This window comes from Drosophila mojavensis, unplaced genomic scaffold (genome assembly GCF_018153725.1).
Source record: "Drosophila mojavensis isolate 15081-1352.22 unplaced genomic scaffold, ASM1815372v1 contig_231, whole genome shotgun sequence".
In the NCBI taxonomy this organism is placed as follows: Eukaryota; Metazoa; Arthropoda; class Insecta; order Diptera; family Drosophilidae; genus Drosophila; species Drosophila mojavensis.
In genome coordinates this window covers 2794635-2810881 of record NW_025318772.1, presented here as the reverse complement: position 1 = coordinate 2810881, position 16247 = coordinate 2794635, and the positions used below count along the sequence as shown (strand labels likewise).

Sequence of the window (16247 nt, the reverse complement as noted above, 5' to 3'; positions counted from 1 at the left end):
ACCAATAGTATGACCGCTTGCACCAAGAAAATGTCAACTATCGCAGTTTTTGTTATCGATATATTGTGCTTATCTGCAAACAGCTGTGCTCTGCAGCCATGTTTGTTTTTTCGCACGGCCCAAAACAAAACAAAAGCACGTATCTTACCCGTACCTGTTTCATTTCAGCTGTAACAGTCGGCTACGCACTAACGGGGCTTGATAACAATTCTCAGAAACTTCAACTCGATCGAAAGTCCAATAAATCGTATATAAAGTGTTACACATAATAAAGTAACTTTAAACTTGTAAGCATCTCGAATAAACGTCCCGTTACTCAGTCTCAGTGCAGATTAGTGCCCGGACAAGAACAGCGTCATTCAAAGATCGATACTGCGCATTAAGCATATTTATCGCATTTACCTAGAATAAAGAACAACAGAGAAGTTCCGACGATCAAATGTTAAGCAAAAATTTCGTTTGTTAATGTAATACAGTGGAATAACGCAACCACTGCGATAGTGTAAACTGCAATCAATAAAACAACAAGCACGGTAAGGCGGAAGTGTAACTAACCTACACCCACAAAACATAAAAAATATATATGGATACGTTTGTGTGCTTTGCAGTCTGAAGTTTCGATAACGTCAGAGCTACCGCCATATTTGTTTATTTTTGCAAACAGCACTAAATTAATTGAGAATCTGTGCAGTGAGTGCCACTCAAATATGGCCGAATTGCTTTGTTGACCATAATCAAGGCGATAACACGCACAACAACTACAAAAATCGTAACAGTAAGATTGATGTGTGATAAACAGGTTATTCGTTGCTATTGCGCTGTTAATGCTCAAAAACCAGCTTGCAAATAAAATATATTGTTTCATGATTTTGTGAATAAATGTAAAATACTTCAAATTTCACAACTCGTTATGCATAAGCATTTGTATGTACGTACATTCATGTATCACTATGAATGTGTGTGTGTGAATGCACATATGACATGAATGTAAGAGAGCGCGCTAATCGACGCCATGTTTCTCCACTTTTGCTCTCAACGATGCCAACTCTCACTGTCTTGAACTCGCTGCATCGTTCTCACCCACGCTCTGGGCACAGCTGATCGACTCACACGGTCTTGCTCTTATCATATCGTCACTCAGTGTTGTGTTTGTTTTTGCAAGCACATACATATGTGTTTGTTTTTGCAAGCACATACATATGTGTTTGCTTTTGTGTCTGTGTACATACTGAAGTGCTAATAACCTGTGATCAAATCATCTCTTCCGTTCGACATTATGACACATAGTCAATGGAAGTCTAGTATAGTATAACAGTTTTTGACTTTTTACTGTAAGTAGTTACAAGTTGACATGCATACATACTTGTGCGGGGTACATAGTATGCATCACAGAGGAAACATCGTTGCTTTCTGTATATGCATGGATTTGTAATAGTTGTTAATAGAAAAGCCATTTGTCGGTGACTTATTTATTGATTAGAGTAAGAAATATTTCGTTGGATCTATGATTTTAATAGATCTCTTCAACGGGATCAACGGGTACAATCTTATCAGCATTACGTTCTCTCTTTTGTCTTGCAAAATGCAATCATTAAAAAACTCGGCTTCTTGATAATCATATCAGTCTTCATATACTATATTACAAACCTTTTCTAAAAATTTAGCAACTGTGGATCTCAATTTTGAAACATTGTAAATCATCTTAGGGTGTATTATCATTGACAACCTGTTTATGCTTGTTATATTATAGCACATCTGGCTCTCTTAATGCCTGTGTCTGAGTCTTTTTCTCTCTGGCATTCGGTCGCTGTCTCTGGCTCTCTTCCAACTACTATTTCCAAGTTTAGTGCAGCGCGCAAAATGATCTGCGCCATTTAAAAGCTCAATAAAATTCAATACAACAACAAGAACAAGTCGATTGTAATTGAATCATCTGTGTGACAGTTGAAACCCCCGCTCTCCAAATAGAATTCTGTAACTGTTGCACAGTCAGCTGCTGCTGGGATATTTAAAAGCCCAGGCATCGCGCCACAGCCGTCAGAACGAGCCAAGTCGCTGGCGCGATAAGACGCGCGAATAAATAAAGCAAAAACGAAATTCTAAAGCTGGGAGCATAAATTTCCGCATTAGCCGCAAGTCAAGTGAGTGCCAGAGCGCAGGGTATTGTGTTTGAGGTGAAAGATAAACAAATACACAAACGAAAATATATACGTATGTATAAAAATATATACACATATGTATATACAGATACACGGATGCCGCAAATCAAGTTCAAAGCACCGGCGAACGTAGCCGGCGGCGCGATATTTCGTAAACTTGTGTCGAGAGGCAAATCTACAAACACACATACATCAAATATCTGAGGCTTTTGTCCTCCATATCTTTAAAGATGTGTATAGTTGTAGGCATGTACATGTGTGTGAGTGAATTTCAATTTCTATAATTGAAATGTGTTTTTGTTTGTGCGTAATATAAAGTCTTTACTGTGATATCAAGCACTGTACTCCTAGTATACGCCTAGTATATTTCGTACTCATTTTTTTTTTTTTTTCGTTGGGTATGTGCTACAGTTTTTGCCTTAAGCTATAGAAAATACAAACCAACAGCAGAACAAAATACAGGTCTTAACCAAGTTTACCTTGTTCTTCGTGTTAGCTTGTTTAAACAAATGGCTCGATAGCATAACAAATAAGCAAATATGAATTTCAACAGTCCCAGCTTCTTTCGAATGAGATACATATGTAATGTAATGTTCTACTATTTTGTTCTATTTTAAATATGTGCATATATCTATCTACATATATATATATATGTATACATGTATACATGGACTATTTCGTACTTCCAGAAGAAATTTCAAATGATAGTTCGCATAGCCACTACGTATAGTATATACAACAGCCCGATCGGTACGACTTATATGTTCGTACATATGTACATGAGCTCCACTCCACTGTGATGAATCAGTTATATTATATATTTATTGGCCAGTGCAGTGTAATATATATTTATAGACTATGTGGTCTGATATGTCTATTGAAATGCGTTACACATTCGCAGAATTATTCACAATAGATACTGTGGTAACCTTGGAGCAAAGGAACACTTAAGTCAGGTTTTACATTTCTCCATTCCATTTTTCTCCAGATAATTAATTGTTTTTCTTTTTATAGCGCTTGGTTATTCTTTGATAAGGGAACCGCAGCCAATAGTTAGCTAACTATCAACAACAAATGCATTTATTTACCAAATTTACCAAAGTGCGTCGTCGTTGATTAGCATATAAATCACAAGTAAATTGGGCGTGCGAATGTTAGCAATGATCGACTAGCAGTTACTCTGTAGTATGAATTCTAAATGAATTCATAATAATATATGGATTCACAGATATGTAAAGGGAAAATTCTTTTAATATAAATATTTTTACGAATAGTAATTTAAAATTTTATTAAAATTTCTTCAGTTCTTTAGGTAGTAGTTCAATATTCAGAGATCGGCGAAGCTTGCTTATTCTTGTCACATATTGGTTAAGAAAACGAGTATACCTTTATTTCAAAACTTTCTAATAGTGGACACTATAACAACTAGTAGACAATCAAAAAACAGTTAACTACTTGACTTTGGCTGATAAGCAAAAAGAAAACACTAACGAAGTCGCTGTCAGCGTCGCCGTCGCAGTCCCCGCCGCTGTCGCTGTCGACGCCGCTGCTAATGCTGTTGACATTGATGGCGCTGCTCGGCAGAGTTGCTAGTTGGCTGTTGTTGAATCGAAAGCGTTTAAATGTATTTGCTATGCCTAAATGCGGCATTGGTCAACGAATACGTGATATTTTCAAGTGTCCAGAGCATTCGGCGAACGGCGGGTGATCAATCAGACACCATTTGTACACGTTTCTGCAGCGATTTATCCATGGTTGACAACACACTGACACTTGGAGCCAGCTGCTACTGCTGCTCCTACGTCTACGACTACGGCTGCGGCTCGGACACGGGCTTTGTGGTCGAATCACACATAAGTCGTCTATATCGAGTCTATATCTTCGACACGCTCGTATTGCCATTCTATCTTATCGCTTGAACAGTTTAAGCTGCATTGCGCACATCGAATCAAAATCGAAATCAAATATATGTATTTATATACATATACATACATATATATAGAAGACTCAAGTGAAGTCAAAATGTGGGTCGTAAATCACCCACAGAGAGCTTTATCTGCGTACGTTCCCAAGTGGTAACGAACTCTTGCCCATATATCGCCCATGTTCAGTCTGCTTCTGCTTGCCCGCGACTAAGGATTTCGGTACGGATTGTGTGTTCTCTCGAAAGGGTTTTAGCTTGCGACTCTCCTCAAAGTGAGCTCGCTAATTATCGAGTGCTTTGTGTGCGTTTGCACTCATACAGTTCGCATTCCTTGAGCCGAACGTGTTTTGTGTTGCCCATGGGGCAGGCATCGCATTACACGGCTTGAGGTTTATCTATGTGCAACAAAGACGTGATTTTCTAATAAATCAAATTAGTTTGCTTAATAATATAAATTGTATGCACTATAAAGATCGAAGTTACAAATCCTAATCTTGCAGTTTGTATCGTACGTGTTCACACTCTGATGCGATTTTGTTTGGCAGTGAAAAATATAAATTGAAGCTTAGAACTCAAACTTAACAGCTGTTGTTAACTTTTATTATTATATTTAAGTTCAGATAAGCTCGTAAAAAAATATTTACATTAGCTAAACAATTATTTGAGATTTTCAAATTTTAAATAAATGTGAAGTTAATGTTTAATGTAATGTTTTGATATATTATGATGTGTTCTGCATAAATATTGAAAAATATATGAGAGGCGTAGTCTGTAAACAAGTAAGAATTTACAGTCAGGCGTCAACGACTGTATGATACTCATTCGTGGCTTAAGGGGAAGAATTTCCAGTAACTTTACTATCAAACGTTGATGGTCAATCAGCAAAAATATTCATTTTATACATTATAATAACTTAATATCTAAGTTGGAATATCAAAACTTTATATTAAGCTTAGATAACTACGATAACTAAAGTAACGATCATTCATATTCTAATAATCAATAGACATTAAAACGAATCTTAAAGCTCTAAAGAATATTGTTAGAAGTCATTTTCGACGGTCAAATTAAAGTCGTGGTGCTTTTTTTTTCCCCATGACAATCCTTACAATGTTGACAAAATCTTTCTTGAGCCGCCCGACTTATGGGCAGCTGTCACATTCTACACCCGGCTATCTAGTTATCTGGTCATATTTAAGCTGAGTGATACTTGAGTCTTACACCAGAAACGCTTATCGATGTGACGTCCATTGTGCGCTATCCATGGGGGGATTTGTATATCAATCTAATATCAGTGAAGGAGCTAACGGCAAGAAAGCGGTTGCTAGGCGAGCGTGCCGTTGACTCAACTTGACGTGTAATCCTGCTATCACAGTAATACTCCAAAATTCTCGTGTGAAATCATAAAAAAAAAAATTCAACACCTAAACATAATGTTTATATAATACCTTTAAAAAAAAATTTCATATTTGAACCTATTTTTTGTTGGGCTTTGCAGCTAAAACGGCATACAATACGATTGGCTCAAGCATTGCAATTGGAGGACATGACAAGGCATTGACTGAGCCCAAAAAGTCAAATACCAAAGACGGTGACCACCCGCCCCTAAGTAGAAGAGGAGAAACCGGACGCGCAGTCCACGTGATCAAATTAGCAAACAAAATCTATCAAGATGAATGACAGCAGCAGCTTCTTCAACGAGCATTTTGGTGTGATCTACTCGAGTCTGGTCAACCAATATGTGCCCGAATATATCAAGAATCTGGAATATACACCCTGGGTCTTCTCACTGCTCGGCTCAGTAGTGATTGGACTCAGCGGTATATTTCCCTTGCTTATAATACCCACAGACGAAAAAATGACTAAGGACGGCTATAAAGATCGTGAGTAGGAGCAATTATACAATATATGCAAATATACTTATGTATATCTCTTATCTTATAGCTGCTGAGTCAAAGTTTTTACGCGTGTTGCTTAGCTTTGCAGTGGGCGGACTTCTAGGTGATGTTTTTCTGCACTTGCTGCCAGAGGCCTGGGAGGGCGATAATCAGAGTGAGTTTTATCTCTGGGATTCCCTAGATGATCAGAATTGAATGTTATTAAAAATTATTTTGCTACAGATAACGATAGTCATCCATCACTGCGCTCCGGCTTGTGGGTGCTCTCCGGCATACTCATCTTTACCATTGTCGAGAAGATCTTCTCAGGCTACACAAACGCCGATGAGCAGAATCCCCAACCGAAATGCGTGGAGATTGCCAACTGTCTGCTTCGGCGTCATGGTGGCAAGCTGCCAGAGGGCGAGACCATGGATAGCTGCGGTGCCTGCGACATTGAGGATGTGGACAAAATGTGTCATTTTCGTGAGCGCGAAGTGAAGATCAAGGAGCCAAAGGAGCAGCCCAGGAAAGTGGCCGGCTATCTGAATCTATTGGCCAATTCCATTGACAATTTCACACACGGCCTAGCGGTCGCTGGCTCCTTCCTGGTCTCCTTCAGGCACGGAGTGCTGGCTACTTTTGCCATACTGCGTCAGTATTCAAGTCGGTGTACCCAATCCACAGCATTGCCTAACAGTTTCTATATTTGCAGTGCATGAAATTCCACACGAGGTCGGCGACTTTGCCATATTGTTGCGTTCCGGCTTCAGTCGATGGGATGCGGCGCGTGCACAGCTACTGACAGCTGGTGCTGGTCTCTTGGGCGCCCTGGTGGCCATTGGCGGTTCGGGCGTCACCTCGGCCATGGGTAAGCAGCCAAAGACTTTAACTTAAGCTTAGTTAATGTCTGTGATTTTATAGAGGCGCGCACATCCTGGATCATGCCCTTTACCGCTGGCGGTTTTCTGCACATTTCATTGGTTACAGTATTACCAGATCTCTTGAAGGAGGATGAGCGCAAGGAGTCTGTCAAACAGCTACTGGCTCTGGTCTTTGGCATTGCTTTGATGGCCGTCATGACCATGCTCTTCGAGCACTGAGTCCCGTTCTCCAAGCAGCAGCAGACAAATAGCAGCAGCAACAACAACAACAACAGCAGCAGCATAAGCAGCATTTAACTGTTGCTTCCAAAATTGTTTTGTTATTTTTCTTTAGGCCGCAACAAATCCAAAATTGTCATTGGCAGTACAAATTACATGGAATATTTGTTGTAGATTTCGTGATTTACGACATTGTGCGTCGCCCTGCTTGTGTTATGTAATTATAGCCAACTAATACGAATGATATTTGAACTATTGTTATTAATTACGTATATATATAAATATATTTTTTTACTACACTGTATGAAGTCAGCTCGCAGAGAAGGAAGTGAAGAAAAAAAATACCTTAAAAATATATCTCTCATTTAAGTATGAATTGAAAATGTTTTTTATTTCCGTCTTACAATATAAATTACTGACTTCCGTTTTATGGACTAACAAAAGAAGTAATTTGCATTCGAAAATGTGATTGCATTAAAAACTATTTCAAAATGTATGCTACAATTATGAAGCGACGCGTGGTCTGATAATCAAAAACTCTTTATTCAGAGTAGTTTTAGTAGCTTTTAAAAGCGAAGTGTATTGGTTCAAAATAAAATTATATTCAATTACTTCTGGGATGTTCCTATAAAAGTTTCTCTAGCATAGTTTCAATTTTACTAATACTCAAACTTGTAGACTGTAAAATTCTATAGAGCTTAAAACTGATCAGGTTCTAAATCCATAAATAACATTCACGTTAATAATTCACTAATAGTAATATTAAGTCACACCAAAATTAAATATATTCCTAAAGGTATTAATTCGCTAAGCTAGCTTTAATCAAAACTATTCGAAACTGAGCAAACATTGAATTTTTAAATGATAAATCCAATATTTCAGAATATTTCCTATATAGTTACAAAGACCTAACTTTTATCTCTCTAGAATCCAAATACTTTTTAAAGATGGAGCTGTAAAAATGAAAATTAAAAGAATCTAGGGTGAATTCCTTTATAATACATATACATACTCTAAAGAATTAAAATGGAAATATACTGTAATAACCCACAAATAATATCCGATAGTACAAACTCGACTACCACGAATTCTACATTCCATTCACTTTTCTTTTAATACCAATTAAAAATTACAAACAGCGACTATTTAACATAGTTCTATGCAGAACGCACGCACACACACGCACGCAGTCGATAGAGTAAAATGTATTAATTGATTCTTCTTATAAAAAAAACAAGCCGTTTTTATTTGTTTTCTGTTTGCAAATCAGTTGTTGGTTTGCATTCTTATCTAGTGCGTTTATTTCTTAGACTTGATCTTCTTAAGGTAGAATTCCAATTCCTTGCCTTCCAGAATGTAACCATCGGAGCGACCGCACTGGCCGGGGCGGGATGAAACGCAAGCTGTTTGATAAAAACAAATGAAATACATTAATATGCGAAACAGATCATACTTAATTAAATAGATAAGCAAAGCTCTCAGAGTAACTATGACAAGCATAAATCACGCCCAACAGGCTTGCGTCTCACTTAAAACAAGATTGACACAATAAAGTAGTTGGATCGCTAAGGGTTTAACATCATCGATTTTTAGCTTATTATTTGCTGGAACTGTGGAAATACGTACCCAAGATACGGCCAGATGTGAACTGATCCTCCAAAGCCTGCTCCACCTTGCCGTACTTTTGGCGCTCCAGGTACTTCTTCATGACCTTGTCGCTGCGCTTCTTTGTGAGCACATCGTTCTCATCTTCCTTCTGCACGTGCTTAGGGTTACGCTTGCGACCCAGAGGCAGCACATAGTGTGCCTCGTACCATTGACGGAATGGCGTCGCATCGATAACCACAATGCTGTTCTTCACCAGCGTCTTGGTGCGCACCAACTCGTTGTTGGAGGCATTGTAGACAACATCGGCGATACGGGTCTTGCGTGCAACACCCTCTGAAGCCCAGGCGAAATTGCCGGTTTCCAAACGCAGAGCGCGCAATTTGATGTTACCACCACGGGTGCGCACCTTGTGCACGCGGGATCCGCCAAGCTGTAAATACATACACAGAGTTGCCAGACATTAGCAAGGTATACCAAATTCATGAAAATCATTATTTTTCTATATAAATGCAATCAGTAGTCCGAACATAATGCTTCAATCATCACTGATAATGCCTACGAACAAGTCGAGTGCGTTTACAGTTGACACGCGTTAACATCATTTTATTGCAAAATATAAAAACAACAATGGCGGCAGCAGGTAATTAACTCACCTTGGTATTGGCAGCAGGACGGCCCAACTCGAACTTACGCTTCTTGCGGAGCGACTTGCGCTTGCCACCAGTGGCGCGACGCTTGTGTGCACTATCACGGCTAATACCTTTAAGAATGCAAGAGTAAATGCACACACATCAAAATAAGACAATCAAATCGGAGCCAGTTGAAATATCAAGAAAACCATAGCACGCGGTACTGCTTGCTTGTCGGACTTTAAATGTCCAAATATATGCCCAGTTTAATTATTTTTCAATAATACACATATGCATTTTCAACTGGCACGTAATTTGCGCACTTTTTTATTATTTTTATGCATATCACAATCGATTTTCTTGATATTTTAACACATTTTGCACTAGCCGACGACTCACCCATGTTCGAGTAAAAAGCGAGAAAGAAAGGAAAAGACACGCACAACCTCGTGTCAAAAGATTTTTAGGTTATCGACTGACAGCGATGGGCAGCACTTTGGCAGAGTTGCATTTTCAGTGAATTACTGTCCATTTGTCAAAGAAATAAATTGTGCATATATCGACGTTATCGATAAAATATCAAATTTATGAATTGTCAATTCCACCAAATGAGAACTAGCAGTTCCGCCCAAAACCTCCAACAACACAGTAACTTTTGTTCGATACGTATTCGTAATCGATATAACGATGAATTTCTGACATCCCTACTGTACATGAACTAGAAAAATTTAACCCAAGCCAACTCGGAACATCATAATTTGTTGATTTTGCGCGTACTAGTGAAATCAAAACAACAATCACCAAATGTAATCATGGTAGGCCGAAACGCCAAAGCGCTGTCACATTTTCACCGCCTTACCGAATATATTGTGCAATGCAAGCACTGCGATAAAACGCTCTCGTCTAAACACACTTCCTCCAACTTGACGCGCCACCTAATCAGGAATCACAAATTATTAGCGCGAGCTATATTTGCCGGCGACGAGGGCAAAATGCTCGCAGAGCTAAGAGAGGAACTAAACGCACCTGACCCAGAGCCTGAAGTACACATGGATGCCAATTTGGGTGAGCGGGAAACCAAAACTGCAGTACGCACCATCATTGATAACCAGAACCAGGCGCGTCAGGAGCAACAGCAAACCGAACGCAACAAAGTCATTGGTAAAAACAATAAGCTGTGGGCGCACTTTGTGCGCATATCTGAGTTTATGGCCAAATGCAAGCACTGCAGCAAAACGCTCTCCTCAAAACATTCATCGTCCAATCTGATGCGTCACATTATCCGAAGGCATCACAATTTGTCGAAAAACCTGAGCTACTCTCAACACAGCCTGATATCGCCAAAGAAGGAGCTAATGCAACCGGAGGACCGCAGGCAGGGCGATCCATTGGAAAAGGTCGACTTTGACGATGTGGATAGCATTATTGAGAAGGTCACGGATCACATGGACGATGAGGTAAGGCATAGATAGAAAGTCATCAATGTACTGCGGTTGCATTTTGTTTGAAGTTTACATCGGTCTCGCTACAGGAACCCTTCTACGAATATGTGGTGGACAACTCTGACGTCATGGTATCCCGCCACTGTGAGGATGATCCATCGAATATGGCCCATTCCATGGAACATCCGGGCGATTCGAATTCAATGGGCGAAGCAACCACACAATTGGACGAAAAGCTGAAAGCGGAGACAATATATTACAATGAAATGGCCGAATTGGCAAGAGCTAAGCGGCGATTAATTGATCTGCAAACGAAGAAGCTTTTAATGGACATGGACGTTGTTGAAAGCAACTAAAGTAGAGAGCTTGACGGGGCCTCTTGCACACAATTAATTTGTTATTTATGATTAAATAATTATGATAGATGGTCTATATAACAATTTTAAATACAAATACATTACACTTAAAGATTAAAAGCTACGTTCAGTAGGGTTCGTACGAAGTATGATAAAGCGTGAGCAACTAGCTGACTTGCTGCTGTTGCTGTCCAGATTTGAGCTTCTCAATTTCTAGCCGCTCCTTGAGCACCTGTTGCGCCACTAGAAACTTTTGCATGCGATAGAAGCCAGCCTTCTCACTGAAATACATCGCTTGTTGGCGCAGTAGATCCTCCTTTAGTTCACGCATAACCGGCGTGTCATCTGCTTGAATAGTAGTTGTCACCAGCTGGGCATCGGTGCTGTCGTTGCTGTAATCGGAAACAACATTTTCGCCCGACTGCGCGGGCAATGTATTCCCATAGCGATCACTTTCAACTGCAAACTGCTCACCAACCTCTTCAGCAGTCTGCAGATCTTCATCAATCTCGATGAGATCATCGTAGAGCGCATCCTCAGCAACGACATTTGTTACCCTCGCTTGCTCGCTGACTTCTCCCGAGACAGTCGTATTGTGATCATCAGCAACAACTTCCGTATAGAGAGTGGCGAACTCTTCATCCTCCTCTTCTGTGGGAGCGAAACTCTAAATAATAACAAATTATGATTAAGTTAAGCTATAATCAATCAATATACTTTGCTGGCATACTTCAACCGTTTCCCCGCGCATTGCTGCGCTATGAATCTTAATCATGTGCTTGCTTATGACCTCCTCCAGATTGTCGGTGTGCACAAAGTGCTCGTCACACATTTGGCACTTCCATACCGTGGGATCGCTGGTGGTTTCGCAGAAGGCGAAGAACGAGTTATCATCAAAGTCAAGGCTTTCAGCTTTGACCGGTCCACTCGGATGCTGTGAGTTCCACACAATATTGTGCATGCGATGCAAATGCCTTTGCAGGTTGCTTGTGCCCTGATACGATAGATTCTTAAGGCAAACACGACAGCGTACTGCATCATCCGAAATGCGTGTGATGTATCGCCAGACCTGGCTGCCGCTGATGTTTCTACGCGGATTCTCGTTCGTGCTGGATGTGGCTGCTTCCTGCACTCTATCAGGCGTCTCGGTTTTCACCTGCGTCGTTTCGTCCATAATGCCGTGCCGGCGTTGCAGATGCGTTATGACGTTGGCCGTGCCATGGAATCGCATGCGACGATTGCATATTCTGCATAGAACTGTATCGGTCGTCAGTTTCTCGCAGTGATTCCACACATAGCTGGAACTTCTACGCTCTTTCCTCGTTGACTGCTCCATGGACCAGCGCATGTTGAGTGGCATTTGCTTAGCCTGCAAGCAGATAAGTTTCACCAAAAGAATCCTTAGCTCCGATTTGCCATACTCACAACTTCCTCTAGCTTTTCAGAGTGCATCCGTCTCAGATGTTTTGTTATGTTGGACGTATTTCCGCCGCCAAAATACAACACTTTTTTACAAATATGGCACAGAGCACGCTTCTCATCCAGTTTGGTGCAAAAGTTCCAAACGAAACTGCGATTCGGCCGACCTTTCTTCACTGAATCCTGCTGATGCTGCTTTGGGATGTAATAGTGCTTAATACATATGAGAGAAGTATCCCAATAGCTTTTACTTACATCTGCGAGGCCATGCACTGATTGCAAATGCCTGCTTAGATTGGTTGTTTTGTTGGCAAAGGTTTCATTGCACACGTTACATCTGAAAACATTTGAGTGGTCGGGCACTGGACTAAAGAACTTCCAGACGAAACTCTGTCGCTTGTGCGTTGGTAGCTGGGGTATCGTGTTTTGGTTTGCCATTGTTTCGTCGATTTCATGCTCGGCTATTGAATCACTGTCCTCCGACATGGTTTCACTTTTTTAGTGGTAAATTAACTGCAATGCTTATAATTGATACAAAAATATTTACAATTTCTACTGCAGTTTTCCCTCGTTAATAATCTAGCAGAGTTCAATTGGCTTGATTTTAGTAATTTCGATAATTAATGCGATATCTGGCTCGCTAATGAACCGATTCTTTGTTCTTTTACTAAATATATGTCGAATTTTTGTTTTGTATCGGCTTGCAATCGATAAAAACATTGTACACCTCTAACAGCAACAACGCACTTTTCAGTCGCATCGTTGAAAATTCTGTCGCAGCAATAAACATAAAATGTCTAGTTTTTCCCCAAATCAATTGCGCCAATGCGCGCGATTTACGGGAACGGCTTGCACACCCGAAAAGGAACAAAAATTACGCGAGCAAATCCACAGCGAATTAGCAAAAATCAAGTACTGCAGCAATCCCACATATTCGTGCAGTTTGATGCGCCTTGACGGCTATGATTTTTGCATTCGCCACATTCTGCGCGATCCACGCGCCAATTACCGCCAGTGTACACACGTATTTCCTAACGGACGCAAATGCGCCAATGCAGTGCCCAAACTCGATACCAAAAAGGAGCAAATACTTACCACGCTTTGCTTCGAGCACAACCGCCAGGCGCAGCTACAAAAGACGCACTCATCGGTGGGCCGCTTACGTAGCCGCGTCGAGACCAATGAGACGCTTCTCAATAATCTATCGCATCACGTGAATGTAGAGGACATAAAGCCGGAATTGCCCAAGCCGGAACCGGACGATGATGAAATTGATGTTGTTTCGCCGCATGTGACGCCTTTTGGTGAGTGTTGTAAATAAAGTGATATGTAAGCCAAGAGTAGCCCCCTAAAAAGATAGAATCTCTGAATTTATGAACTCTAGGCGTTGAGTTTTTGCTGCAGCCAGAGTCTGTGTGAACGACCATTGCCATATGGTGCAAAATTTTATCTATAACATTTGTGCACTTAGAATCAATGTTATACCAATTATGATTTTTATTTATCTTTTTGTTTATCTTTTGCAGTTAATCAGGATCACACGAATAGCATACCACAAGTTGTGTCCAGCGTGCGCAAGCGGCGCCGCGTTTTGGATTATGCCTCTGATAGCTCAAGCAATGACGGAGATCCACCGTGCTTGAGAAATACAGCAAAAGACTTGGAGTTCTATGAATCTGATTATGAGAGCGTAGACTCTGAGGAGGATGATCCTCTGAAGTAAGTCAGCATAGACTGGCTCAATTATTTGCATATTAAATTTATCTCCATTTGTAGACATGCGGGCGTTTACACACGTGCGGAGGCAGTTCGTCTGTCAGAGATGAAACTGATCAAATTGCAGAACTTGTACCGTGGACAGATAACACATTTGCAGCATATCTTGAAGCAGCGTCGTCGTTCCTATTTACAGGACATACGCCGCGAGCGCGAGACATACTGTAATTTATCAATAAGCGATTCATCTATTAGGTCAACTATTTTTTTTAACAATTATGACATTGCAGGCAGCATTCATGACCAGCTCAAGGACACGCCGCACGAGCGCAAGCTGTATGAGCAATTGAAGGCGCTGAATGGCTATCATCGTCGACAGGGTATAGAAGCGCTCCTCTACAAAAAGATGAAAGAGAAGCGATCGCGCGACACTGTGATCTCAACCAAATCCGCCAGTCAGCCGAAGTGCGTATTCACTGAAGGCGGCGTCAAGTGTGGCGAGCGCACTTTGCCATGCTGCAAGCATTGCCGTAAGCATATACTCGAGGACAAGCGACAGGTTTTGTATCGCGCCTGTGGTGTTGAGCGCAGCGGTGTCGTCTGCCAAGAGCCCGTTGCAAGCATATTAGAGGACTCGACATGTGTGCTGCATTTGAATGTGCCGGCGAAACGCCAGTATATACAAAAGGTGCGTTAATTTAGAGGCTGAGCCTGCAAATACCTACTACCAAACTACCAATAGCACTACTTAGAGCATTAGCACTAAACGCATAAGTTCTGCGCCTACATTTGTGTAAATACTAATTGCATATACATACATACATACATAGACACTACTCTATTCATACAAACGTAAATCGTAAAGACAAACAGAATTGATCGCTATAGATTGTCATTGCTTTGATCGAGCAGCAGTCTTTATTAGCTGGTAGTTCCAACATTTATACACATATACAACTACTATATACTATAGTATAGTCTTAGCTAGACATACATACGTATATCTATATGTAAGTATTTCGTAGCGTTTAATGAAAAAAAAAGCTTGTGATCAATTTTTGAATAAAATACCGACATCTCACCCCCCCTCCCCATCCATAGTTTTATGAAGTGCCGATCATACCGTCGATCGAAAGTATTTTTGCGACTGGCGGCAGTGATGAGACTTTTAACGGTGACAATGACCAGATCAATGACTCCATTGACTCCAGCACTCAGAATGATCTGTTGGAGTTGGCAAATGGTATATTTGACTTTGATACCGTCGAAGATCTGACCAATTCTATTGATGAGAATTACGCCATGTTGCTCGATATTGACTGTGGTGTTCTGGGGCTGGGGCTCGATGATCAATATATGACCGATAATAACAATATTTTTGAGAATCAAGATCATATTTCCAATCAAGATGAAATTCCCTCAATCGATGCAGTCACCTCTATCGATGCTGTTTCCAATGAAAACTCGAATCAAAGTGCAATGCAAACTGATCAGAATTTTGAATTTAATGAAACCGACAGTGATATGTTGAACGTTCTCGAAGGCATCGAAAATATGCCTTGGTTCGATGCACTGCTCAACTAATTGAAATTAACTAAATAACTGCATGTACATTTCTAGCATCATTCATTAGCAATATTGAAATGTAGCGCAAACAATTCTAATATCCGTTAATTCTCATTCACAGAAATGCGAATCTGAGACCGAGGACGATGAACCCTCTTCCACTGCAGCTAAACGAGAGATTAAGAAGGAGGACAAGGAGCCGGAGGCAAATAAGTCTCTGAATGTAACCACAGCCCATGGCGACCACAATCCGAAAGATAAGAATAAAAAAAATTAATGAATGCAGAAAACACTAAAAACGGTCGGGCATATAGTCAAATGTCGCAACATAGATTACTCTCTAGTTTACTATTGCTAAATGTTATATGTAATTAGTTTTAAATCGCCTAAGAGTTTTATGAAATATATCTACGTTTTTGTTAGTTGCAAATTAAAGTTTAAATTTTGA

General features: G+C 40.4%; 5 protein-coding genes and 1 non-coding gene across 12 annotated transcripts; 3 read left to right on the top strand and 3 right to left on the bottom strand.

Moving 5' to 3' along the window:
* The first annotated feature begins 126 nt into the window (after nt 1–126).
* On the top strand, nt 127–7439 carry LOC6574743 (zinc transporter ZIP13 homolog). Of its 3 annotated transcripts, none has more exons than XM_044008126.1 (6): nt 127–533; nt 5582–5966; nt 6028–6135; nt 6204–6614; nt 6676–6831; nt 6885–7439. In XM_044008126.1, the coding sequence occupies exons 2-6, from the start codon at nt 5756–5758 to the stop codon at nt 7061–7063; spliced, it is 1065 nt and encodes a 354-aa protein (XP_043864061.1). In that variant the 5' UTR covers nt 127–533; nt 5582–5755; the 3' UTR covers nt 7064–7439. The 3 variants fall into 3 exon arrangements, with proteins under 3 accessions (XP_043864061.1, XP_002000772.1, XP_032583866.1); XM_002000736.4 differs by lacking the exon at nt 127–533 and adding an exon at nt 2041–2141; XM_032727975.2 differs by lacking the exon at nt 127–533 and having other exon boundaries at nt 5484–5966.
* Nucleotides 7440–8279: 840 nt separating this feature from the next.
* LOC6574741 (40S ribosomal protein S8) lies at nt 8280–9801 on the bottom strand. Its single transcript, XM_002000735.4, has 4 exons — nt 9700–9801; nt 9325–9431; nt 8690–9101; nt 8280–8466 (listed from the first exon to the last, which is right to left on the bottom strand). Exons 1-4 carry the CDS (start codon nt 9701–9703, stop codon nt 8363–8365), a joined length of 627 nt encoding a protein of 208 aa, XP_002000771.1. The 5' UTR covers nt 9704–9801; the 3' UTR covers nt 8280–8362.
* On the bottom strand, nt 8540–8586 carry LOC116803740. The gene has a single exon (XR_004363813.1). It is a non-coding gene; the product is annotated as a small nucleolar RNA R442 (small nucleolar RNA).
* A 121-nt stretch (nt 9802–9922) lies between the features above and the next one.
* LOC6574740 lies at nt 9923–11182 on the top strand. Of its 2 annotated transcripts, none has more exons than XM_015167629.3 (2): nt 9923–10757; nt 10832–11182. In XM_015167629.3, the coding sequence occupies exons 1-2, from the start codon at nt 10113–10115 to the stop codon at nt 11096–11098; spliced, it is 912 nt and encodes a 303-aa protein (XP_015023115.1). In that variant the 5' UTR covers nt 9923–10112; the 3' UTR covers nt 11099–11182. The 2 variants fall into 2 exon arrangements, with proteins under 2 accessions (XP_015023115.1, XP_002000770.1); XM_002000734.4 differs by having other exon boundaries at nt 9924–10757; nt 10811–11182.
* LOC6574739 lies at nt 11039–13151 on the bottom strand. Of its 3 annotated transcripts, none has more exons than XM_032727972.2 (5): nt 13065–13151; nt 12773–13010; nt 12524–12712; nt 11829–12467; nt 11039–11765 (listed from the first exon to the last, which is right to left on the bottom strand). In XM_032727972.2, the coding sequence occupies exons 2-5, from the start codon at nt 13001–13003 to the stop codon at nt 11265–11267; spliced, it is 1560 nt and encodes a 519-aa protein (XP_032583863.1). In that variant the 5' UTR covers nt 13004–13010; nt 13065–13151; the 3' UTR covers nt 11039–11264. The 3 variants fall into 3 exon arrangements, with proteins under 3 accessions (XP_032583863.1, XP_032583864.1, XP_002000769.2); XM_032727973.2 differs by having other exon boundaries at nt 11039–11519; nt 11577–11765; nt 12773–13144; XM_002000733.4 differs by having other exon boundaries at nt 12524–12709; nt 12773–13143.
* A 77-nt stretch (nt 13152–13228) lies between these two features.
* On the top strand, nt 13229–16234 carry LOC6574738 (KAT8 regulatory NSL complex subunit 2). Of its 2 annotated transcripts, XM_015167626.3 has the most exons (6): nt 13229–13821; nt 14044–14236; nt 14294–14457; nt 14524–14921; nt 15335–15841; nt 15921–16009. In XM_015167626.3, exons 1-5 carry the CDS (start codon nt 13311–13313, stop codon nt 15815–15817), a joined length of 1749 nt encoding a protein of 582 aa, XP_015023112.1. In that variant the 5' UTR covers nt 13229–13310; the 3' UTR covers nt 15818–15841; nt 15921–16009. The 2 variants fall into 2 exon arrangements, with proteins under 2 accessions (XP_015023112.1, XP_002000768.1); XM_002000732.4 differs by lacking the exon at nt 15335–15841 and having other exon boundaries at nt 13231–13821; nt 15921–16234.
* The last annotated feature ends 13 nt before the right edge of the window (nt 16235–16247 follow it).

Coding starts and splice junctions, on each gene's coding strand:
- LOC6574743 (XM_044008126.1), top strand. CDS start 5,756: ATGAATGACAGCAGCAGCTTCTTCAACGAGCATTTTGGTGTGATCTAC. Junction 5,967..6,027: donor TAAGGACGGCTATAAAGATC/GTGAGTAGGAGC, acceptor CTTATCTTATAG/CTGCTGAGTCAAAGTTTTTA. Junction 6,615..6,675: donor GGCTACTTTTGCCATACTGC/GTCAGTATTCAA, acceptor CTATATTTGCAG/TGCATGAAATTCCACACGAG.
- LOC6574741 (XM_002000735.4), bottom strand. Junction 9,102..9,324: donor GTCCTGCTGCCAATACCAAG/GTGAGTTAATTA, acceptor ATGTATTTACAG/CTTGGCGGATCCCGCGTGCA. Junction 8,467..8,689: donor CACATCTGGCCGTATCTTGG/GTACGTATTTCC, acceptor TTTATCAAACAG/CTTGCGTTTCATCCCGCCCC.
- LOC6574740 (XM_002000734.4), top strand. CDS start 10,113: ATGGTAGGCCGAAACGCCAAAGCGCTGTCACATTTTCACCGCCTTACC. Junction 10,758..10,810: donor CGGATCACATGGACGATGAG/GTAAGGCATAGA, acceptor TTTTGTTTGAAG/TTTACATCGGTCTCGCTACA.
- LOC6574739 (XM_032727972.2), bottom strand. CDS start 13,003: ATGTCGGAGGACAGTGATTCAATAGCCGAGCATGAAATCGACGAAACA. Junction 12,468..12,523: donor CTGAAAAGCTAGAGGAAGTT/GTGAGTATGGCA, acceptor ATCTGCTTGCAG/GCTAAGCAAATGCCACTCAA. Junction 11,766..11,828: donor TGCGCGGGGAAACGGTTGAA/GTATGCCAGCAA, acceptor GTTATTATTTAG/AGTTTCGCTCCCACAGAAGA.
- LOC6574738 (XM_015167626.3), top strand. CDS start 13,311: ATGTCTAGTTTTTCCCCAAATCAATTGCGCCAATGCGCGCGATTTACG. Junction 13,822..14,043: donor GCCGCATGTGACGCCTTTTG/GTGAGTGTTGTA, acceptor TATCTTTTGCAG/TTAATCAGGATCACACGAAT. Junction 14,458..14,523: donor CCGCGAGCGCGAGACATACT/GTAATTTATCAA, acceptor ATGACATTGCAG/GCAGCATTCATGACCAGCTC.